At 36.6% G+C, this 25,539-nt stretch overlaps 1 protein-coding gene across 3 annotated transcripts in view; it reads left to right on the plus strand.

The window, feature by feature from the left end:
• The window catches only part of LRP6 (LDL receptor related protein 6), a 178,606-nt gene that overhangs the window by 129,787 nt on the left and 23,280 nt on the right, over positions 1-25,539 (plus strand). For all 3 annotated transcript variants that reach the window (XM_064591557.1, XM_064591556.1, XM_054507171.2), the window contains 5 exons: positions 6,557-6,759; positions 8,582-8,793; positions 9,807-9,997; positions 17,913-18,122; positions 20,505-20,630. In XM_064591557.1, the coding sequence (XP_064447627.1) occupies positions 6,557-6,759; positions 8,582-8,793; positions 9,807-9,997; positions 17,913-18,122; positions 20,505-20,630 (942 nt within the window). The remainder of the gene's footprint in view (positions 1-6,556; positions 6,760-8,581; positions 8,794-9,806; positions 9,998-17,912; positions 18,123-20,504; positions 20,631-25,539) is intronic.

Consider the following 25,539-nt stretch of genomic DNA (forward strand, 5'->3'; position numbering starts at 1 on the left):
ATTAACTATTAATTATTCAATTAGTAATATATAACATGTATAATAAATATGTAATATAGAAAACATTACATATAAATAATAAACATATATTATATATCATATATAAATATATAAACATATTTAAGTATATTATATAATTATAGTAAATAATATAACAAATAATAATATGATATAAAATAATATTAACTATTCAATTAACTATTGAAATTATTCTGTGCCTGAAAGTATAAGAAGTCACATAGGAAAGGATTCAGTGTGTTCTGACACAAGGCTTCAGTTGTAAAAAAGACTATACATTTATAGTTTAATGATTTGGAGTCTTTGCCACATATTAGTTTTGTGTTTTACTAAAGCAAGTCACATAAATTTTGTTTTATGTGTGGGGTGTGGGGGCCGGGCAGAGAGAGAGAGAGAGAGAGAATCAGATTCCCCGCTGAGTGGGAGCCTGAAGCAGGGACTCGATCCCAGAACCCTGAGATCATGACCTGAGCCGAAGGCAGACGCTTAACCCACTAAGCCACCCAGGTGTCTCAAGCCACAAATTTTTTAAGCCTTAAATTTCTCATTTGTAAATGGGAATAATACTAACTACCGTGTAAGGTTGCTTTGAATATTAAGGTATCACCTGATTTGATTGCTGTGTAGACAGTATTTGAAGAGAAAAAGACGTGGTAGCAGGGAAGTCAACTAGACTGGTGTGGTAATCAGGTAGACTTGCTTGGGATGTTGGCAGTGGTGATGGGATGGTGGTAGTGGTGATGGAGAGAAGCTGTGGATTAAAGGTATGTTTTGAAGCTAGAGTGAACAGAACTTGTGAATGGGTTGGATGTGAGGAAGAAGAGGAGGGAGGGAGCAAGGATGACTTAGATTTTTGGTTTGAATAGTCGATAGGAGATAGAAGACTAGAGAGGAAGCCTCGTTTTCAGAATGAAATAAAAAGTTTATTTTTCAGCATGTTTGTATTGATTTTCTTATGGGACATTGAAATAGATACATTAAATAGGTAGTTGGATAGAAGAGGGGAGACATGAGGTTGGAGATAAATAAATTTTGGAATTGCTTCCATGTATTTAAAATGGGTGAGATTACTTAGGGAGAAGGTTTAGAGCTGGGTCAGCAAACTTTCTGTAAAGGGCCAGAGAGTAAATATTTAGGCTTTGTGAATCATACAGTTTGTCATACCTGCTCAGCTCTGTCCACTGTTGCATGAAAGCAGCCATTATCAAGACATTTCTAAAAGGTGTCTGAATTCTGATAAGCTTTCTTCCAAAACAGGCAGCAGGCCAAGATACAGCTATAAGCTATAGTTTGCCAACTCCTGGTGTAGAGACAGGAACGGATCTGGTAACCTAAGAAACTTTGAGGAGAGAAAGCACAGCCAGAGAGGTAAAAGGAAAAGTAGGCACCAGAAATAAGATTGTTCCCAAAAAGAACTGTGTTGAATGCTGCAGAGGTTGAGTTAGGTGAATCCTAAAATAGTATCCACTAGATTTTTGAATAAGGTGGTTATTAGTAACCCTTAAGAGTAATTGCAGGGAGATAATGGTGAAAGATTAGAGTTGGTCAGAATGTGAATGGAGAAAGGGAAAGGGAGGTAGTACCTTTTTCAAGAAGTTTGACTTTGAATGGAAGGAGAAAATAGAGATAATGACTGATGGAGGATGGAGACAAGGGGAATATGGAAAGACCTTTTGAGATTATTATTTTAGCTGCTGATATCTGTGCATATTAGTTGGTGAGTGAAGGCCATGAGAAATCAGTGCTTCCAGTCCCTAATATCCGTCTGTCTTTGGCTACCTTTTGGTGATAGATCACTAGTGTTTCAAGAGACTTTCTATTGTGTGCTCTTTCTATAATGAGTACTATTTAATATTTGTGTAGAGATATGTTAGATTCCAAGGCAGATTATGAGAGAATTTTAACACAAAGTACTTGCCGTCAGAAAGTTTTCCAGCACTGTGTGGGATTTACTCCTTGACCTGTGTTTCTTCTTTTTTTTTTTAAGATTTTATTTATTTATTTGAAAGAGAGAGAACGAGCAGGGGGGAGGAGCATGGGGAGAGGAAGAAGCAGACTTCCTGCTGAGCAGGGAGCCCTGATGTGGGGCTCTGTCCCAGGACCCTGGGATCATGAGCTGAGCTAAAGGCAGACACTTAACCGACTGAGCCACGCAGGCGCCCCTGACCTGTGTTTCAAAAGTGAAACCCGATTGTGTTGTTTCTCTGCTCAAAGCCTTGCCAATGGCTCGCCATTTCACACAAAATAAAAACCTAGTTTTTTCCCTCCCCTTTTGCTTCTCTAACCTCAGCTTCTACTCTTCTCTCCCTTGTTCTCTTCGTGACAGCCACACTAACCTCATTGTTATTTTCATATATGCCAGTACTTCCACCTCAGGACTGTTGTACTGCTTCTTGCCTTTTGTAATGTTTTTCCTGCAAATATTTACATGGATATACTTTACCTCCAAATCTTTGCTTAATTGTGACCTACACAGTGAGACCTGGTCTGCCCTATTTAAAGCAAATCATCCTTTCATCCTATCTAGCATTGCCAGTGTTCTTTACCTGTACTTTTTCTTTTTCCTGTAACACTTACTACTCTTTGATATCCTGTACAATTTATATACTCTAATACTTATAACTTCTTTATTATGTTAATTGCTTTTGTCTGTCTTCTGGAATATAAACTCCCTGAAGCAGCATTTTTTGTTTTGTTTTGTTTTGTGTTTTCACTTATACATCTTAGGTGCCTACAACAGTGCTTGGTAAATAGTAATGATTCAAGAAATCATTGTTAAATAAAAGGATGAAGAAGCAGGACAGGTCTTGGAAAAATACATGTGCTCTTCCATTCAACAACCTCGTGACCTTGGGGAAAAACTTAACCTTTCTGAGTTTGCTTACCTAAAAATGGACGTGATAATTTTGGGGATTAACATCTAGAATGATGAGTGACATGTTGGGAGGTCCTAAATAAATGTTTGTTTCTTTTCCTTCCCAATTCTCTGAAATAATTTTATTCTTTTACTTTCAAAAATTATGGCTACAGGGCTCTCCATAGTTATTGTCATCTAATGCTTATTTCTTTATGTGTTTATTCATTTATTCTTTCAATGAATATATATTGAATGTCTGCTACATACTGGGCATCATTTGAGCCAGTGGAAAATGTAGCAGTGGATGAAATAGACATTGGTCTCTGCCCTCATGGAGTTTCTATTCTAGTGAGACAGATATTGAACCAAATAAGTAAACTGTATCACAGATTAGAAGGAGATAAATGTTATGGAGAAATATTAAGAGCAAGAAAGGGTGAGGAGGAGGATTGATTACAACATTAAATATGATGATCAGAGAAATCCTTACTGATAAAGTGACATTATGTCAAGAACTGAGAGAGGTAAGGAAATGAGAGCTAGCTGGATATCTGGGAGAAGACCTATTAAGTAAAGGGGATAGCAAATGCAAAGGCCTGAGGAGGAAGACTGTCTGGCATATTAGAGGAACACCTAGGAGGCCAGTGTCGCTGGCATAGAGTGAATAAAGAGATTAAGTCATGGAGGAAACAGAAAGCCAAATTGTGGAATCCCTTGTTCATTACTGAGGTGGGATATCTCTATGGCAGCTTGGTGCAAATTAGGAAAAGATGTTTCCTTTGAGCAGTCATAGGCACATAGGTGCATGGCTTGGTTAATGTCGTGTGGACTGGAACTTGGTCCCTACTCAGTGCCCTTGGCATAGTGCACAAATGGCGCAGTCAGATGTGATGAACTTGGCCTTGTGGTTTATGAAGGTCTTACACAAGAGCTTCGCCTCCCTTTAAGCTGCAGGTGAACAATTGTACCTTCAAAAGAGAACTGAAAACCTCCCTCCTACGTAACACCTCATCTTCCAGCTTGTGTGTGTAGCTGTCTTCATTGTGGGAATGCAAAACTCAGACAGCCTGGATGACAATTTTTAAAGTACCGTTTTGCATTAGATAAGGGGGTTAGAGGTTATATAAATTAAGATGGATTTAAGGTTACAAAATTGCATATTCTTTGTCCCTTTAAGCACTGAATGACTGAATCAAGTCTTCATTGAAATAAGTCAGAACATTAGCTTCCTCTTAGAAATATTGAGCCAATCAATTGTAATTGTTAATGTCATCCATAGACTTTTTGAAACAAGCCTTTACGGCGCCTGGGTGGCTCAGTAAGTTAACCATCTCCTCAGGTCATGATTCCAGGGTCCTGGGATCGAGCCCCACATCAGGTTCCCCGCTCAGCAAGGAGCGTGCTTCTCCCTCTGCCTCTGCCACTCCCCCTACTTGTGCTCTCTCTTTCTCGCTCTCTGTCAAATAAATAAATAAAATCTTAAAAAAAAAAGCAACAAGCATTTATTTGGAGCCGTATTTGGCTTTACCTTAATCTACATTTCTAGAACACCTAACTATAGAATCTAATTGAAGATTAAAACTTGATTAAAAAAAAAACCCAGTAAAACATAGTAGGAGCCAAATATATATTTGATTAATTGTTTCCCAGGCAGGAAAAGTTGACAACTAAAACTCTGGAGTCTAAGCCTCATTGTATGTCTTAGTATAAGTGGTGATTTTCTGTTGGAAACTTACAGTTTAGAGCCTGCCCCCCCCCCTTTTTTCTTGATTTACAAGAAAATAGTACTGCCAAAAAAAAATTCTTAAAAGAAAGATAGCTACTCTGTTGTGACATGTATTCTTACTACTTAAGGCATGGGTTCTACTAAAATTGCTAAAAGTTGTTAAGTCAGTATGTGATGGAGTCGACTCCAGATAATGAAGGGTTCCAGTGGGATCGTTGAAATACTTACTCAGTCTTCCAAGCTGGGTATGGGCTTTTAGCCAGTGAAGACCTTACATAAAGCAGAATTTCTGTGTTGTGAATGTAACATTGTGTGTCAACTATGCTTCACTTAAAAAAAAAAAAAGGAATTTCAGTGTTGTGAATACCAAGTTTCTTTATGAATACCAATGAGTTTCTTTGGGATTGAAGTCAATTGTACATTTGGGTGTAAATGTAAAGTAAACCAGGGAACCACACATAATGGAGTTGTGAAGAGTGGGGCTTAGGAAGAAATAAAGCAAGGAGTTCTGGATTGGCCATTTATGTTTATATCCATGAGAAGGACAAAATTCTACTGGATTCAGTAGACTGAATACCAAGAGAATAGAGTATAATTATGGAATTTTTATATAATGTTTTAATGAAGATGTTCAAAATGCTAGTAGACTTTGAAGCTGTTGGTAGCACTGCCAAATGCTGTTGTTTTCTAGATGTTTGTCTGCATTAAAGGTAATTACATAGTAATCAGTGGCTTAGTCCCCAGGAAAGGGAAATTTAAGTCTCTGTTGCATTTCCCCATTTCATAAGTTTAGGACATCATCTTAGCATCAGAGCAGAATATGTTTTAGTGAGAATATAAATACAAGGTTTTTTTTATGAGGATTAGAGTTAATGAACACAAAACATTCGTTATTACTACTTTTGTGTGTGTGTGTGTGTATGTGTGAGAGAGAGAAAACGAGAGGGAGGAAGAATGAGGAGAGGAGAGAGAGATTTTTACTGGTCCTCTCTTCTTACAGTTATCACATACACACAGTGCAAAATAAAACCTGTATCTGCAGTCCATGAGGGTTTGTTTAATTTCTATTAATACCAACTTTATTATTGCTATTACTGATAATAATAAACAAGTTATTTTTACTTTACATTTATATAATTTCTCATTGAAGTGTAATTGACATAATGCATTACAATTTTAAAAGTATCTTCATGGGCGCCTGGGTGGCTCAGTTGGTTAAGCAATTGCCTTCAGCTCAGGTCATGATCCTGGAGTCCCAGGATCAAGTCCCACATGGGGCTTCCTGCTCAGCAGGGAGTCTGCTTCTCCCTCTGACCCTCCCCCTTCTCACGTGCGCCTCTCTCTCTTTCTCTCTCTCTCAAATAAATAAAATCTTTAAAAAAAATAAATTATCTTCATATATGTTGTAAAATTTTTATAGCAACTCAATGAGCAGGACAAGATAGCTATAACCTTATTTTAGAGTTGAGCTAACTTTGACCCAAAGAGATTCAGTGACTTAGTTATGATCAAGTGACTAGACAGTAAGAGAGCTGAGACTAAAACCAGTCTTAAAGGTTCTGCTTTGACCTATGGAAGCTAGGGTTCCTGCCACCCAGATGAATAGGTTATGGAAGAGTAGGATTGTTTACTTGGTAGACAAGGAGAATTTTGATATCTTTACCAAATGCTTTTTTGAAATCAAGTCTCCTTTTATACCACTGTTGACAAGATGGAACAAAATAGACTAGGGGACTGTGTCACTGGGTGAATTCATAACTGGTTTGGTAGCATGGTGCTGATTAGTGTCACCTTGAGAGTTTCTGGAAACATTCCAAAGGGTTTTGTCTTCAGCCTTACCTCTTCAGCATCTATGTGTGTTTTGTATGAAATTCAGGCTACAAGCTGATCAAATACTTGGATGATACAAAACTTAGAGTAATTGTGTTTCAAATCTGCTCTTTTCTTTCTTTAAGCTCCAACTACTTTCCTGCTCTTCAGTCAAAAAAGTGCCATCAACCGCATGGTGATTGATGAGCAGCAGAGCCCTGACATCATCCTTCCTATCCACAGCCTTCGCAATGTCCGGGCCATTGACTATGACCCACTGGACAAGCAACTCTATTGGATTGACTCACGACAAAACATGATCCGAAAAGCACAAGAAGACGGCAGCCAGGTAATTCAGGGCTCAGTTCAAAATCTGTTTCTTTGGCCGGGTAATTGGAGTAACCAACCATCCTATTTTACTTAATTCTTGAGAGAGAGAGAGAGAGAAAGAGAGAGAGGGAAACTAAAATTCTGGACCTAGTAGCTTTTTATCCTCCTAATGATCTTTGACTAAACAATTGATGATGGTGTTGGAATAAAAATTGTATAAGGAAAATTTATGCTCATATATTGGTAATGACTTTGTCAGTGCCACTCATACCTGTTTAGTTTTTTCCATTATGGTTCCATTTACATGGAATGTTAGAGGCTTTGAAATCAAGTAGACGTTGGTTTTGATCTTTGCTCTGTCACTCACTAGGATTCTTATGAACTTTTTTTTTAAGATTTATTTATTTATTTATTTATTTGAGAGCAAGAATCCTCAAGCAGACTCCCTGCTGAGTATGGAGCCAGACATGAGACTTGATCCCAGGACCCTGAGATCATGACCTGAACCAAAATCGAGAGTAGGCTGCTTAACGGACTGAGCCACCCAGGCACCCCTCTTATGAACTTGCTAGCTGAAAACTGTGCAAAGCGTATAGCCCACTATCTGTGACATAGGAGGTGGGGACTCAGTAAATAACAGTTCTGTTATTATTAACTATTTTTAGAAGGTTCAGAGGATAGGAAACCTATAACACACTCTCAGTAAAATTAAAAATATCTAGGATATGTTATCACTAACCTAATGATGTGGGGAGGCTATTATTTGGTGACTATGGGATGGAAATGAAAATACTATCAACAAATCTTGTCTATGCTTACACAGCAGTCACGGTGTGCGTACTGTTATCATACTACATGATTTTCTGTGGCTAAGCAGTTTTAGACTGGGATTACTATAATTATTTGTCTTCCTTATAGCAGTGATGTTGGATTTTGAGTGTATCAAAATTTAGGGAGATTGGATTACTAATTTTTGATGTCTTAATATCTCATGAAAAAAGGGCGAAGAGATAATATATTTAGGGGCTGTTGAGGGATCCTTGAGGGGGTATAGTTATAGTGGTGTTATTATACAGCCGAGGACACAGAAGATAAATGAGATAGCCTCATTAAGATACATGTTACCTCAGAGTTGCCAAGTAAAAGAAATATCATTTATTTGGGTAGGGCAGATGAACTAAACCTCTCTAATTGCTTTGCTTTGTTAAAAAAAAAGTTTTTTCCAGTGGTTTGAGGATTGGAGCAAGACATGACTGGTAGATGTGGTTTATAGTCCTAATTGCTCTTGTCTCTATAAGCAGTTTCTCCCCTTCAGCACTGTTGACATTTTTTAGGCCGTGTAAATCTTTGTTGTGGAGGGATGACCTGTACATTGTAAGCTGTTTAACAGCATCCCTGACCTCTGTCCACTAGATACCAGTTAATAGCCCCATAGGTATGGCAATCCAAAATGTCTCTACACCGTTCCAAAGGTCCCGAGTTAAGAACCACTGCTTTAGTGGTATTTCTAAGGGGTGGTTCTGGCTCCATTTGTCTCTAGTTTACAGGAGACAGCTGCCACCTCCTCACTCTGATCAGTGCACTTCAGGTTCCTTGAGCAACTAATACGGCCTCAGCTCCCTCATCTGTCCCATGTCATAATAACCAAAGGGAACATCTGAAATGCATGGTAACAAAGAAGCACATTACCCATAAAAAAATGTATTAAGAAATGTCCGGTGAGACTGTAAAGTTCCTTCTCAGGTTTGTAACCACGGACGTGTAAGCATTGTGAGTGATCACCTCAGGGCTCTCTGGCTTGGAGTCTAATTTTCTATGTGTATGTCTTTTTCTTTCCCTAGGGCTTTACTGTGGTTGTGAGCTCAGTTCCAAATCAGAACCTAGAAATACAACCCTATGACCTCAGCATTGATATTTATAGCCGCTACATTTACTGGACTTGTGAGGCCACCAATGTCATTAATGTAACAAGATTAGATGGCAGATCAATTGGGGTGGTACTAAAAGGCGAGCAAGACAGACCTCGAGCCATTGTGGTGAACCCGGAGAAGGGGTATGTTACTAAAGTTCAGCTCATGTGTTATTTACCTTTAAGTATCCTGTGCTCCAGTGAAAAACTTGATATTCTCCATCCACCTGCCCCTGCCTTTTCTTATATACTTGCTTTCTCTGATTTTACTGCCTAGAATTTCTTTCCTTAGTCACTATTGCTATAGTTCTAATTTCTAACCATACCTTCAGGACCATTGGAACCTCAACATCCTCTACGAAGTTTTCCTTGATCTACCCCACCCAGGCAGGTGTGATTTTCCCCTCTCCCAGGTATCCAGCCCTCTGTATCTGTGCCTCTCTAGTTATGCTTAGTCCTCTACCTTACACTTAATTGTTTTTCAGGTTATATTTTCTACTAGACTTCAGGTTCCTTTTTGACAAGAACTAATTAATACGTTTTCTTTCATTCAATACAGAGATTTACATTTGGTCAACAGTACTTATTTGCACCTGAATGAATAAGGAATTCATCAGGGGAAGTAGCTTATTTCAAAAGAGTTACAGGAAAGAGATGAACTCTAGAAGTTAAATATGAGAAATAATTCATATGTGACTTATTTTTAGATATGAAATAGACTGAAGGAATTTAAAATTTGGTGTTCAGGTCTTCCTGGTTAACTGTTCTTTTATTTCTTTTATTTTATTTATGTATTGTAATATTCCAAAAGCATAGGTATGCCTGTGTCTGTCACTTCATTTTAAAGTAATCTCAACACCCAGTGTGGGGCTTGAACTCACAACCCTTGGGATCAAGATTTGCATGCTCCACCCACTCAACCAGCCAGGCACCCTTATCACTCATTTTATTAATCCATGAAAATTAGCTCCCTAAGAACTTCTTTGTGCCCTGTGTTACTATTATTGAACGTAATAAAAGTATCCCATGGCCTCTAAAAATATATATTTTAAAACTTTTAAAAATAAGATTTTAAAATACTCCTTTATTTTAAGAATATTCTCATTTTGTATGGTTTCTTACTTTGCTGAACTTATTGTTTCTTCCTTTCTCTTCAGGTATATGTATTTTACCAATCTTCAGGAAAGGTCTCCCAAAATTGAACGGGCTGCTTTGGATGGAACAGAACGGGAAGTCCTCTTTTTCAGTGGCTTAAGTAAACCAGTTGCGTTAGCCCTTGATAGCAGATTGGGCAAGCTCTTTTGGGCAGATTCAGATCTCCGGCGAATTGAAAGCAGTGATCTCTCAGGTACCCAAGAGATGTATTTCCTTATTTTGAGTTATTGAGATGATTCATTAATAGAATTTGTATTTTTCTTCCATTGTATTATTTTTATGTACGTTTCTTTACAGTTCTATTTACTAAAGGGTGGTTAGCATCATGTTGATTGGGAAGTACTTTTTCTTTTTTTTTTTTTTTTTAAAGATTTTATTCATTTACTTGACAGAGACACAGCGAGAGAGGGAACACAAGCAGGGGGAGTGGGAGAGGGAGAAGCAGGAAGTACTTTTTCTTCAACCATCAACATGATTAGTTCCTCTCTTATCTAATAATTTCCTAATTTTCTTGATTTGGGCTCTGTAAATAATGTATTTCTAATGCATCACTTCTCCCTTCCTAATTCTTATGCTCTAGTTTATGTTCTTACCTTCTCTGGCCCCAGGTTCTAGCCAGTGAAATCTCGTCCCTGCTGATTTTCCCCCCTGAAAGCTTATACACTGTTCCTAAATTAATTTTCTGAAGCGTGGTTTCTAATCATGTCGCTGCTACTAAAAAAATCTTCAGGATAGTCTCATAACCTGAAGAAAAAAGTCTAGTTGTATTTTCACAAACCCATCGTCAAACTCAAATAATCATACCATTGTTGGTATTTTAACCAAATTAAATCATTTGTTGGTTCTTCATATTTACTTTCTTATTTGTCTTCACACCTCTGTCTACAACATAGTTACTTCACCTCCACCCCCACCCCGAATTTCTGATGTCCAAATAACTCTGTATGGCCTTACTAGTGATCAGGTAAATGAAATTAAAATAATACACTATTTATGTCTACCAGAGTGGCAAAAATATGTTAAAGTTGATTATGACCAATATTGGTCAGAATGGTAGAGAATGGCATGCTCTCATGTACTTTGGTATAAGTGGAATTGGTAAGATCTTTTTGGAGGGCAGTTTGTCAGTGAATTTCCCTTCTAGATAGCTTTTTTTTTTTTTTTTTTTTTTTTTACAGAAATACCCATTTGTACAGGGGTCCCTGCTTAGCATTATTTATAATAGTCTGTCACAGGGAAATACATTCTGGTATATCTAGTGTATAGAATATTACAATCATTCAAAAAAATGAGGTAGATTTGTGTGCACTGACATAGAAGGATAATTTTTAAAAACTAGGTTGCATAACAATGTTTATTAAGACCTAATTTTGTTTAAAGTTTATTTATTAAAGATTTTATTTATTTGAGAGAGGGAGTGAGAGAGAAAGAGCGGGGGAATAGCAGAGGGAGAGGGAGAAGCATATTTCCCCCTGAGCAGGGAGCCCGTTGATGTGAGGCTCAATCCCGAAGGCACATGCTTAACTGACTGAGCCACCCAGGTGCCAACAAATTTTGTTTAAAATTTAAATTAATTTTATATACGTATACACACACACTATATTTGATGATAGCTTGCCCTCTAAAAATATTTATACTATGAAAAAAAATATATTTATACTATGTATACACATGTGTACATATACACACATACCAATAGGTGTACATACTGTTAAGAAACATGAGTATATATGTTTGTATTTTCCTCAAGGAATAGGCAAGGAGATACACCTTGAGAAAGGTCTGGAAGGCTAGCGTACTAATATGTTAAGAGTATTTATTTCTGTATCATTTGAATTTTTATATGTTTGAATACATTTGTAATTTTTTTAAAAACTAGAAAATGCTCTTATCTTTTCAGGTTCAAATGCCTCATTCCATTATGCCTTCTCTGAGTCTAGTCATGCACACATTTATACATGTGTGTACACATACCTCACATGGTATATTCTTTCCCTCATCTGATCACCTGTAATCTCTTATGTCACCTCTAATTTGAATAATAGTTATTTATGTTATTGTTTTAATTCTTATTAGTCTTGAGGGTGGGGTTTTTCCCCCTTCTTTCCTTTTCTCTCTCTTTTCATTTATGATGTTTGTTTTTCATTTTAAAAGTAATACATGTCAATTAAAGACAGTTTAGAAAAGAAAAAGAGAAGAAAAAAAATCCAAAACACCATCATTAGTAACACTTAGTAATACTTTAGCTTCCATTTTTTTAATGCATTTTTTTCCAGTCTTAATTATGAAATGGTTCCAACATACAGAAAGTATAAAGTTCCTGCCATCAGCTTTGTTAAATCTAGTGTTTGGGGCCATATGTGCTCCCCTTCCTCCTTGTCTTCCTTGAGATGAACCATTAGAGAGAATTCTGAAGCCCTTACGTATTCCTTCCCAATTCTTTTCTCCTCCCTCTTTTCCCTGAGGTAACTTTTGATGTTTTTCATTTTCATGCATATTTTGTTCTGTGTGTGTGTTTTTTACCATACATACACACATATGCATTTAAACTTTTTTTTCCACTTTTTAAAGTTAATATAATAGTCTCATGTATTCCTTTGTAGCTTGCTTTTTTCAGATATATCATGGATTTGAGATGATCCCTGTTGATCCACAATTCTATGTCATTTATTTTCTCCACTAAATAGTATTCATTGTATGAATCATTCTACACTTTATTCTATCTAAACTGCTGTTCCCAGTATTTTTGGCATTAAAAGCAGTGCTTTAATGAGTATTCTTGTGCAGATATTTGAACATTTCTCTGTGGCCTAAACCTTGTAGTAGTATTGCTATGTAATGTGCTATGTATACATTCACCTTGAATAGATACATCCAGGTTGCTGTTCAGGGATTATATCAATTTAAAATCCTCACCAGAAATATAGGACTTGTCCCTCCAATATTTGGTATGTTGGACTTCTAAATTTTTACCAATCCAATAGTTTAAAAGTTATATCTCATTAATAAAATTGCATTTCCCTGTTTGATATTAACTTATTGGTCATTCATGTTTCTTCCGTGAATTGCTATTTATTGCCCATTTTTCTATTACTGATTTTTAAAAATTCTTTAACAGACTATTAATCCATTATCAAGTTACATATATATTGGAGGAGAACTGGCATGTTTAAGAAATTCAGTCTTTTCATCCATGACTATAGTATATCCCTCCATTTGTTTAGGTCTTGTTTGATAATTTTTAGTACATCTTTACACTTTCCTCTGTAGAGAAGGATAGGATATATATTGCATAAATCTTCTTCCAATTTGTAATTTACCTTTTCATTCTTCCAGTGGCATCTTTAGATGAAAAAGAAGTTCTTAATTTAATGTAGTGCAGTACAGTTTACTAATTTTTCCCATTATGATTAGTGCCTTTTATGTTCTATTTAAGAAATCTTTGCCTACTACAGAGTCACAAAGATATTTTGTGGGTTTTTTTCCCCCTAAACTTTGTTTAACTTTTCTCATTGAAATCTGTGACCCATTTGGAATTTATTTTTGTGCATGTTGTGATGTAGCGATTAAAAAAATTTTTTTTTCCCATATTGTTTGATTTAACATCAGTTTTTGAGAAGATGATTCTTTCTCCACTGTTCTCTAACATCATCTTTGTTATAAATGAAGTGACTGTATTTGTATGAGTCTGTTTTTGGAATCTAATGTTTCCTTGGTCACTTTGTCTTATGTGATATTTTATTGTCTTAATTGTTACAATGTTATAACAAATTTATCTGGCAGTGTTCGTCTTTAGTATTTCTTTAAGACGGCTCTTGATCCTTTGTATTTCCATTTACATTCTAGAATCTGCCTCTGAGTTTCCACTAAAAATGAAAGAAACCTAGTAGAATTTTGACTGGGTTTGCTTTGAATTTACAGGTCAATTTAGGGAGAATTATTATTTTTTATAATATTAGTCTTCCAAACCATGAACATGGTATATCCATTTATTTAGAACTTTAATTTCCCTCAATGTTTTATAGTTTTCTGTGTAGAGATCTTTCCCATCTTCCATTAGAGTTATTCCTTGGTATTTGAGGCTTTTGAATGTTTGTGGTAAAGAGTATTTTAAATTTTTAATATTTCATTTTCTGACTATGGCTGGAGTATAAAAATAGTTTCCTTTTGTCTCCCATTCTGTTATATTGAGCTTGTTCCCAGGGACCTTGCTAAATTCAGTTGTCTGTGGTTTCTTAAATCATTTACCTACAAATTAATGAAAGTTTCTTTTTCCTTGTTGCGTTATTGCACTGGCTAGGACCTCCAATACAGTGTTGAATAGACTAATAGAATCCTTGGGTTTTTTGATTTTGTTTTATTTTTGTTTTTCTTGATTTGGAGGAAAGCATTCAGTACTTCATGATTAGGTATTATGTTTGCTAAGGTTTTTCTGTAGATCACATTTTTATCAGATTAAAGATTTCCTCCTAGTTTGCTAGAATAAATCAAACTTGGCATGATACATTTTCCTTTTTATATATTGCTGGATTTTGTTTAAGATGTTTGTGTCTATGTTCATGAGAATGATTACCCTATAATTTCCTTTCTTATAATGTACTTGACGTTTTGCCATCAAGGTTACATTGGCCTCATGAAAAGAATTGTTTCCTCTTTTTCTATTTTCTGAAAAAGGTTAGTATAATGTTGATAGTTGGGTTTTTTTTTTTTTCTTCCTTATATATTCACAATCAAACACTTTTGTCATGGGATCTCTTTCATTCAGCTTTATATTTTTAGCCTCCCACGGAGCCTTTTACTACGATTATATTTAGTACATGCATAGTTTATTGAGTAAATGAACATGTCTTTTCATTGTTGGTTCCAGTGTTTTACTTATAACTGCCATTAAAGTAGATCAGGTCCTCATCATGTCTGGGATCCTGCATTGACACTGTTGACAGCTCTTTTTTCTTAAGGACCACTTGAAACCATCCTTATGTTACCACCAGCTAATCTTTTTTTATTCACTCTTACTATTTTAGGTTTAATTTTAATTTTCATCAAAGTGATACATGTAAATATTTGTGGAAATCAAATGCTTCTACTTAGTTTATAACAAAAAACAAGTCTACTGTTCTACGTACTCTCAGTTCCCATTCTGAGGCATCTACTTTGTTATAACTTGCTTTAAAACAGCTATTTCTTGGTTTTTCAGTTTTAGACATCACAAATTGACTTCCTTTGATGGAAAATAAAATATTTGCTGTCTTAAACTGTATAGCCCCAAAATACTCATATGAACTCTCTCCCCATCCTCCCAGGATAGTTATAATTTTTAAGTTCATACTTAATTGTTATTTATGGCTATGAAAATATTACCATTAGCATGTTTCTTTCTATAGCTTTTTTCCCCTGAAGTTAATCTTGTCTAATGTAAATATTGTTTCAGTACCTACAGAACAGATGCATCAAGCAATCCATCTTTTTTCTTTTTAATTGGAAGCACTACCTCTTTATCATCTTGCTCCAATCTGGATTTGCTTGCTTTTTAAAGGCCAGCTTCCTTTCACTATTATTCTGGAAATGCGCTTGCCAGTCTCCTTGGTGCTGAAACCTGTTTACTTGATTCCATTTCTCAGGCTAATTTCTTTTTCTTGGTAGAACACATCCTCTGTTAGCTTCTTGAAAGGAGTTTATACGAGGTTAAATTCATTTATTTGTCTGAATTTTTTTCCCCTCACACTTGGTTGATAATTTGGATGTGTATAGCATTCATGTTCCATAACTATTTTCTCCCAGTTTTGAAGGCAGAGCTCTGTTGTCTTCTATTGTTGTTGGGAAGTTTGATGTCATTGTGATTCCTGACTATTTATATGTGATCCTTTATTTTCCCCTCCAGAAGCTTTTAACATCTTCTCTTTTTCCCAGATGTTCTAGAACTTAATGATAATGTGCCTTCATGTGATCCCTCCCTGACTTCCCTCTTTGTTTCTTTCTTTCATTGAACTGGTTACTAGGTGAGTCCTTTCTATCTGGAAACTTACCTCTTGAGTTCTGGGAAGTTGGTTTTTGTTTTTGTTTTTTTGTTTTTTAATGTTTCTTTAATGATTTGTTTTCTTATTCTGGAACTTTTACTCAGTTGTTGGATCGTGACTGTAACTGTATTTTTCTCACATACTATCCATCTCTTTTATCTTTTTGTTCTGCTTTCTGAGAGAGTTTTTCAAATTTATCTTCCAGCCCTCTTTTGGGATTTTTTTCCAGGTATCATATTTTTAATTTCCAAGGACTCTTGTGTTCTGGGATGCCTTGCCCCCATCAAAACATCCTGTTCTTTAGGTTTTTGTTGCTATTGATTCGGTTTTTTTTTCTGCTTTTAATTCCATCTGTTTCGCTAAATTCCTTTATTCTGTTTTGGGCTTTGAATATAAAAAAGTCATTTTCTTTAAATATGTGGTGATCCTTAGTTGTCTGTATTTAATAGTGAGGCATTAAAATGCTGCCTTTTCCATTGCTGCGGCCTGTGAAGGAGTGGACATCTTATGGACACCTGGCTGTTTTCTAATGGGACTCCAAGGTGACACTATCTGAAGTTCTTTTTTCTTGGATACCTCAGTTTTTTATTTGATTATTGTTGTTTTTGGTTTGTTTTTCCTATAGGGGTATCTTCTGGTCTTCTGTAGGAGGATAAAAGCTGGCTGCTAATATTCTTGGAATCTAGTGGGAAAAGGGCACAACTTATATTGGAGAATCTCACCAGTTAGAAAGTAGACTTTTAATTAATTCCCCTGTAAAATCCCATTTTTGGCACTACCTCTTTGTCTGGTATGTTAAAATCTGGTTCAGCCTCTTTAGAAAATGTATCTTCAGTCTTCTAGTAAAGGAAGGGAGGAGACCCAGGAGCTGAATAACTTCTTGTACTTCTTTTCAGTCCGTCCTTTTCTCTCAGCCCCAGCCATGTAACTCTTCCTTTTGCTCCATCCTAAATTACCTGGTGCTTCCAGTTTCTGAGCTAATTGATTTTGTTGTTGGCTTCGCCAACTGCAGGCATTTAGCTTTCTCTGGGCTACTATGTCCCTGGTCTGCTCCAACTTCTGAATTTTATATCATTTTGTGCTCTGCTGTCCTGTTTGTCCTTATGGATTATACCTTAATTTTTTACTACAATTTTAGGAAGGAGCCTAAGAAAACTTGTGTTTAACCCACCTTGGATCTGAATGTTGACTTAGGCAGTGCCTTCTCATCTGGAATATCTCCCCGTTTTTCTCCCTTTTTAAAACTTAGCTTTATGCTTGCCTCTTTCCTAGAACTTTCCCTGATATTTCTAAAATACAAACTAATGCCCTTCTTTGATTAAACTCTCATCACTTAAGAACCATGAATATGTTCTATAGATATTTGAAGGACTATTATGGTGAGCAGGGAGGGAATGAATATATTTTTTTTCTTTTTGAATGAGGGAGAAACGGGATGGAGAGAGTGGGGCACAGATTGCAACACACTGAATGAAAGAATTTTCTTATAGTTCAGCAGAACAGTTGCCTGTTAAGAGTTAACATCCCATATCTGGGATGTTGTAGAAAGAATTCTTACTTTGTGGTAAGGTTGGAACCAGGTCAGTCATTTGAATGAGTCATTTTTTTTTTTAATCAGTCATTTTTTCTGTGTTCTGAGTGGCCAGATGGAGTGTGGGTGGAGTGGTTCTTCACAGAGGCCTCAGGTATACTCAGCAAGTAGGGGAGGCCAAGAGTTCAGAGCTCTGGGCTCTAGCCAAAGAAGTCCCATTTTTATCTGATTTATATGTTAAGGCTTTTCATAAAATGTAATTTGAGAAATGGACTATGCTTTAAAAAATTTTTTTGAAAGTTACTCTGTTTTTTCCATGTTTCTGTGAAGTAGAGTATTTACTATGTATTGGGCACTTACTTGCTTTTGTTTGTACTTAAATGTCTAGTCTGTTCTCTGGTATGTATATATCTTCTCAGAATGATTTTTAATTTTTGTGATAGATACCTTATATTTTCTATTTCAGTACTTTTGGAATCTAACTGGTATTTGATCAGTAGTTGCTGAATGTGTGATTTGACCCACATGAATCATTGCTATTGCACGTTCTCCTTTCCAAGGTGCCAACCGGATAGTATTAGAAGACTCCAATATCTTGCAGCCTGTGGGACTGACTGTGTTTGAAAACTGGCTATACTGGATTGATAAGCAGCAGCAAATGATTGAAAAAATTGACATGACAGGCCGAGAGGGTAGAACCAAAGTCCAGGCTCGAATTGCCCAGCTTAGTGACATTCATGCAGTGAAAGAGCTGAACCTTCAGGAATATAGTAAGTGCTGATGGCATACTGTTAATTGCAGGACTCATGTTTGTTATAAGAAATTAAGATAGAATTAAGATGTTCTTCTGTGTCTTCTTACCTTTTTAAAATTTTACTTTTTTTTTTTTAAGATTTTATTTATTTGACAGAGAGAGACACAGCAAGAGAGGAAATACAAGCAGGGGGAGTGGGAGAGGGAGAAGCAGGCTTCCCACCAAGCAGGGAGCCTGATGTGGGGCTCGATCCCAGGACCCGGAGATCATGACCTGAGCCCAAGGGTGATGCTTAACTGAGCCACCCAGGCGTTCCTTCTTACCTTTTTCTTTAAAGATTTTCATGCACTTTTAATTTTGCCATTTTTTAAACTCTGTGTTTTTAAAGCCTTACATCAAACTCACCTGGGAGCTTTTTCAAATTAAACACCTTTTCCCCATAAAACAGAAGTGGGGGAAAGAAATGGTCTGGCTCATTTTCAAAAATTTCCTCAGATACAACAAGGACTGCTTGTCAAGCCTTCTTTCTCACCTTCAGCCCCTTTAAGAATACTGGTATAAAGTATATATTTCTTTTGATCCCTGTGTGCCCCCATAGTTTGAACAAAAGCAATAAATATAATTATCTTGGAATAACCTTATTAAGCAAAAACAAATTAAAAATTAGTGTGTTCAGAAGTTTTTGAAATGAACTTAGAGAAAACTGATTAACAGATGCTTTGTTTTCTTCCTCCTAGATAAATTTCTCAATTCTCAGCTTAGAAAAGTACCCATAAATTTTTTTTTAATTTACTGAAAGCTTTTAAATATGGCTAATCATCTTGCCTTAATTTCTTGTTAATATCAAAAGACTCCTCATAGCAGTCACTACTGTGGGTTTTGTGTGATTGTACCAGGAATGCTAATGTTAAATGAAATATTAAAGAGAGAACTTTTGAACGCTTGAACTTCTCAACCTGAGGCTTTCAAATCAAACTGGAATATGAAAGGAGAATAGTGGAATGAGAGCACCATTGCTTGTTCAGGTCTTCATTTTGTTGTCACTGTTCGTGAACTTAGAAGTTAGAGGCATTTGAGAATTAGAATTGTTGCCATTCTAAGTTAATGCATGTGACTCATGCTGAACATTTAATAGAAATAAGGCCTTAATTTCTAAGTTATTCAGTTGACAAATGAATCTTTTATTGCAGAAAATCTCAGTGGAGGTTTTCAGAATTTTAGGGGGGATGTCTTTTTTTATAATTAAATACTTAAATACGGTTTTATATTTGGAAAAACTTTTTTTTTTCAAATTTCTAATAACATTAACAAGAGTGAGATTTTTGTTTATCAGTAGTGTCATGGGGGCACCTGGTTGGCTCAGTTGGTTAAGCGTCTGCCTTCAGCTCAGGTCATGATCTCAGGGTTCTGGGATCAAGCCCTGTATCAGGCTCCACTCAGCAACAAGTCTGCTTCTCCCTTTCCTTCTTGATCTCTCTCGCTTTTGCGCTCTCTCAAATAAATAAATAAATAAAATCTTTTAAAAAAAAAAAAGTGTCATGGAATTAAAAGGTTGTGCTATATGTAGGTTGTGTATTCTAGTGTAATATGACTGATGTCTGTTTTGGGACATCTATGTAGTATAACCTATCTGCTCAGTTACAGACAGCTGCCTCCCTCAGTCTCATCAATACACACTGAAGCAGGACTGATGTGTTATTGAGAACACAGATAATAAATGGGTGGCTACATTAGATGCTGGTATTCTGATGACAGATGTCAAGTTGCTTACAACACAGGCTAAGTAGAAAATTCAAAGCAACTTCATTAAATCCAATTTGTAAAACAGACTTTGAAAAGTTGCCTAAGTTTGTATTTATTTAATTTATCCCAAATTTAAGGAAATTAAACATTAGTAACATTGCAAGTTACCTTTTGCAATTGACTAAGCAAATAATTTTGATTGAGTGGTTGCAATCCATGTGAACTTAAGTTTTTTTCTTCTAACGTAACAACTCTAATTTTCCGTATTTCATTAAGCTACAGTTTTTTGAGTAAAATCATCTTTTAGAAAGGTAGAATATCTGAGTTAAAGTCTTTGGAAGACTTTTTATATTTTAAGTAGAATAATGTCCAGGTCTCTGCATTCTCCTTAGCAATGTTTTTAGTTTCAATAATCAATTTTTTATATATATAAATATTTAAAGACTGGTTAATTTTGCATTATTAAATTGTCCTCATTTTCTTGTAATTGTGTAGGGATACAGTGAGGAATTATATTGTTAGTGGGATTAAAGTCCAAGGTAATTTTACATTTAGTTTTTCTTGGTAATTCATAAATAATTGATTTTGACTGAGCTGTCCTTTCTTCCCTTCCTCCTTCCCTCCCTTCCTTTTCCTTCTTGTTTTTCTTTTTCAGGACAGCACCCTTGTGCTCAGGATAATGGTGGCTGTTCACATATTTGTCTTGTAAAAGGAGATGGTACTACAAGGTGCTCTTGCCCCATGCACTTGGTTCTGCTTCAAGATGAGCTATCATGTGGAGGTAAATATGTTATTTTCTTGTGCAGGTCCAAATGCCGATTAACATGTTCTATGACTTAATCTGGCATTCTGTGATTTGGCAATGAAATTGCTCTTTCTCCTAACTTGATTAGTCACTTACATTCCATTCATCTGTACTATCTTAGCCTTTTGGGTTATTCTGAGAGGGAATCCATCCTAATCTTGGGAGTAAGGTGGAAGTGCCCTTTTTTGGGGGGGAATTAATCTTGTGAATGAATGTATTTCCTAATAATAAAGTAGCTTTTTTTCACCCCAGAGAGTATCAAAATGAATTAATTCTACCTCCTGTAATCTCCATCTACTGAATTCTAGATTCTACCAAGTTTACATATCATTGCAGGAAATATATCCAGTGAAAAGAACATTCTTTTATTCACACCTGTTGGTAGTTCCCTATTGTTTTTACTTATTTACCTAGCAAAAAAAAAAACAAACAACAAACTAATATCACTCTAATAATGTAGTAAATTGGTTCACTCACTCATGAGAGCGTAACAAATTGGTACATTCCTTTGTTAAAGCATAGTGTGGTGCCTGTCAAATAAATAAATAAAATCTTTTTTTTTTTTTAAGAATTTTTATTTATTGGGGCACCTGAGTGGCTCAGTCGGTTAAGCATCTGCCTTTGGCTCAGGTCATGATCCCAGGGTCCTGCGATCGAGCCCTGCATCGGGCTCCCTGCTCAGCGGGGAGTCTGCTTCTCCCTCTCCCACTCACCCTGCTTGTGTTCCCTCTTTCACTGTCTCTCTGTCGAATAAATAAATAAAATCTTTAAAAAAAAAAAAAAGAATTTTTACTTATTTATTTGACACAGAGAGAGAGCACAAGAGAGGGAACAGTAGAGGGAGAGGGAGAAGCAGGACCCCCCTGAGCAGAGAGCCCAATGCGGGGCTCGATCCCAGGACCCTGGGATCATGACCTGAGCTTGAAGGCAGCTGCTTAACAGACTGAGCCACCCAGGTGCCCCAATAAATAAAATCTTTAAAAAAAAACAGTGAACTTTGTTATATATATTTTACCACAATAAAAAAATAGCAAGTGTTTCCATATCAAGGTCCTAGGTTGTTACTCTAATAAGGCAAATCTTAGAAAAATTACCTTTATGTAATGGTAACATAGATAAAACTGAGTCAAAGATACCATTTCCACTTAGAAAATGTCTTTTAGAAGACCTTTGCATTTTTTCTTCACACTTAGTGATTATTTTTTTTTTAGGTTTTGTTTTTTTTTTTTTTGACAGAGACAGCGAGAGAGGGAACACAAGCAGGGGGAGTGGGAGAGGGAGAAGCAGGCTTCCTGCTGAGCAGGGAGCCTGATGCAGGGGTCAATCCCAGGGCCCTGGGATCATGACCTGGGCCGAAGGGAGACACTTAACGACTGAGCCACCCAGACACCCCTTAGTGATTATTTTAAATGTGTGTATTAAATTTTTAAAAAATATATGTATTAAATTAATGGAGCCTTTCAGCAAATATGTTACCAACATTCAAATCAAGATATACAGTGTTGTCATTAAGAAAAGTACCCTGGTGTCCTTCCATAGCCATTTCTCTTCCAGAAGTAACCACTATTCTGATTTTTATCCCCATAATTTAGCTTTTCCTGTTCTTGAACTTTAGGTAGGAGTCATGGCATATGTGTTCTTTTTGTGTCTGATTCTCGTGCTTAAGATTTTTGAGATTTAGCCATGTAGAGGAATGTATCAGTAGTTTGTTTCTTTTTATTGCTGAGTAGTGTTTCATTGTAAAAATATGGCACAGTTTATTCTCCTGTTGAGGGACATTTTAATTGTTTCGTTTTTTTGTTCTTAAGAATAAAACTGCAGGGGTGCCTAGGTGGCTCAAGTCAGTTAAGGGTCTGCCTTTAGCTCAGGTCATGATCCTGGGGTCCTGGGATCAAGCCCCACATCAGGCTCGCTGCTCAGTGAGGAGTCTGCTTTTCCCTCCACCAGTCTCCCTAGCCCGTGCTCTCTCGCTCACCCTCAAATAAATAAATAAAATCTTAAAAAAAAAACATTTTTAAGGGCGCCTGGGTGGCTCAGTCGTTAAGCGTCTGCCTTCGGCTCAGGTCATGATCCCAGGGTCCTGGGATTGAGTCCCACATCGGGCTCCCTGCTCAGCGGGAAGCGTGCTTCTCCCTCTCCCACTCCCCCTGCTTGTGTTCCTGTTCTTGCTGTCTCTCTCTGTCATATAAATAAAAATCTTTAAAAAAAAAGAAAAAACTTTTTTAAAATTAAAAATAAAAGAATAAAACCGCAGTCAGTGTTTGTGTATAAGATTTTTTTTTGTTGGGGTGCCTGACTGGCTCAGTTGGTGGAGCATGTGACTCTTGATCTTGGGGTTGTGAGTTGGAGCCCCACGTTGGGTGTAGAGATTACTTAAAAGTAAAATCCTTTTTTAAAAAAGTTTTTTTGGGGGGGGCACCTGGGTGGCTCAGTCGGTTAAGCATCTGCCTTTGCTCAGATAGTTAAATGTCTGCCTTCAGCTCAGGTCATGATCCCCTGGGATCGAGCCCTGCATTGGGCTCCCTGCTCAGCGGGGAGCCTGCTTTCCCTCTGCCTCTGCTGCTCCCCCTACTTGTGTTCTTTATCTCTCTCTCTCTCTCAAATAAATAAATAAAACCTTAAAAAAAAGATTTGGGGTGCCTAGGTGGCTCAGTCGTTAAGCGTCTGCCTTTGGCTCAGGTCATGGTCCCAGGGTCCTGGGATCGAGCCCCGCGTCGGGCTCCCTGTTCAGCCAGGAGTCTGCTTCTCCCTCTCCCACTCCCCCTGCTTGTGTTCCTCTCTCGCTGTGTCTTTCTCTGTCAAATAAATAAAAAATTTTTTTTGGTAGTTTAACGTTGATTTTACTGTGGAGGTAAATGAAATACAGAATCTTAATTCATCTGCCTGACCTTCAAGATGTGTTTTCATTTGAGCCTGCCTTACCTACTCATCTCCTTTAGTATCTCACTTTATTTTTGCTTGGCTATTTAGAGTTTGATGATTACTGTTGCATGTTCTGTTTTGTTTTGCCTCAGTGGACCTGTGGTATTTCAGAGATGTTTTTTTCTTTTTGCATGCCGTCCTAAATCTTACTTATTTTTCAAGGAGCATCTCCTCATAATCTTTAAGCCTTCACTAGCTCTTATTGTTCTCCCCTTTCTCTGAATTGTAGCACTGTTACCACAGTTTGCCTGATACGCAGTTCAGAGTGATGTTTTGTGTTATATTCATGCGTCTCTGCCCATCCCCAGTCAAATTAAAAGCACTTTAAGGACATGGACCATATATTTTACCTATTTTTATTCTCCACATGATCTGGTATAGTGCTGAATACATAATAGGCTCAAATTCCCTCTCTAAATAATATCTCAAATTCCCCATGTAAAATGTTCACCTGTAATTTACTGTATTCTCTATTTTAAAGATAAAAGGTTTGGGGTGCCTGGGTGCTTCATTTGTTTAAGCGTCCAACTCGGTTTCTGCTCAGGTCATGATCTCGTGGTCATGAGATTGAGCCCCACTTCAGACTCTGCACTCAGCGCCGAGTCTGCTTCAGATTCTCTCCTTCTCTCTCTCCCTCCCTCACCTGTTCACTCTCTCGCAAATAAATAAAATCTTAAAAAAAATGTTAAAAGGTTTTCTGATCCATAGTCATATTAATAAAGTTATGTTATCTAGTGTATTTACTCACAGGTTTTTAAAAGAAGTCAGCAAGCCTGTGATACAGTAGTAAAGGCAATGGACTAAAACTAAGGAGACTGTCCTTCTGGTCCTATCTTTTATTTTTAATTATCCCTTGTTTATAGGAAGCTCTGTGACCTCGGGCAGTCACTTAGCTTCTCTGAGCCTCAGTTTCCTCATTTGCAGAAACAAAGAAATTGGGCTTGAATGGCAATTCTCAGAGTGACCTCAGCAACTTTCACATTTTTAAAAATTATTGAGGACCCCAAACAGCTTTTGTTTGCATAAGTTATGTTTATATTTCGTGGTTAAAATTAAAACCAAGAACTTTAAAAAATATTTATTAAAAATAACAATAATAAACCCTTACATGTTCTCAAGTTAAACCTGTTAAGAAAGTTAACTATATTTTCTGAAGCAAAATAATTTTGGTGAGAAATGTGACATTGTTTTTACATTTTTGTAAATCTCTTCAGTGGTGGCGGGATTCTCATGTCTACTTCTGCATTCAGTCTGTTGTCGTATATGGTTTTGGTTGAAATATGTAAGGAAATTTAGCCTCATACAGAAGTGTAATTGGTGAACGGAGAGCTATAGTAATAGACTTTTCAAATAATTATGCATATATACTGAATTCTATACCAGATACTGCAGTGGTAGTTTTCTGTAGGTTTAGTTGCCATGTGGAATTTGAAACCATATTTTTTATAATCTCTTATATTAAAATCCATTCATCTATTTTGTGCTCTGAATGAATATTTTACCCAGGCATGATTTTGTAACCTTACACCATGGTCATTTGGAATACTAGAATTCCAATCAGAAATTCTAGATCTTCAGATTTTAGACAATATCAAAAACACATGTTTATATCACCACCAATCTCATTAGAAAAAACTTTTAAGTAGGGGGAATCTGTCAGGCTTGCAGTGTTGGATACAGGTTTTCCAAAATTATAATTTCTGGTTGAAAGCTCCAGTGTTATAATATGCTGCAAAAGTACAGTGTTATGATTTGCCATTGTTTTCTTTGAAGTAATAGGCTCACTAATTCATTTTTTATTTAAATTAATTAACATGTAATGTATTATTAGTTTCAGTGGTAGAGGTCAGTGATTCATCAGTCTTATATAATACCCAGTGCTTATTACATTACTTGCCCTCCTTAATGTCCATCACCCAGTTCCTCCATCCTCCCACCGCCTCCCCTCCAGCAACCCTCAGGT

This window comes from Mirounga angustirostris, unplaced genomic scaffold (genome assembly GCF_029215605.1).
Source record: "Mirounga angustirostris isolate CCGP_5_RB_7025 unplaced genomic scaffold, mMirAng1.0.hap1 SCAF_5, whole genome shotgun sequence".
In the NCBI taxonomy this organism is placed as follows: Eukaryota; Metazoa; Chordata; class Mammalia; order Carnivora; family Phocidae; genus Mirounga; species Mirounga angustirostris.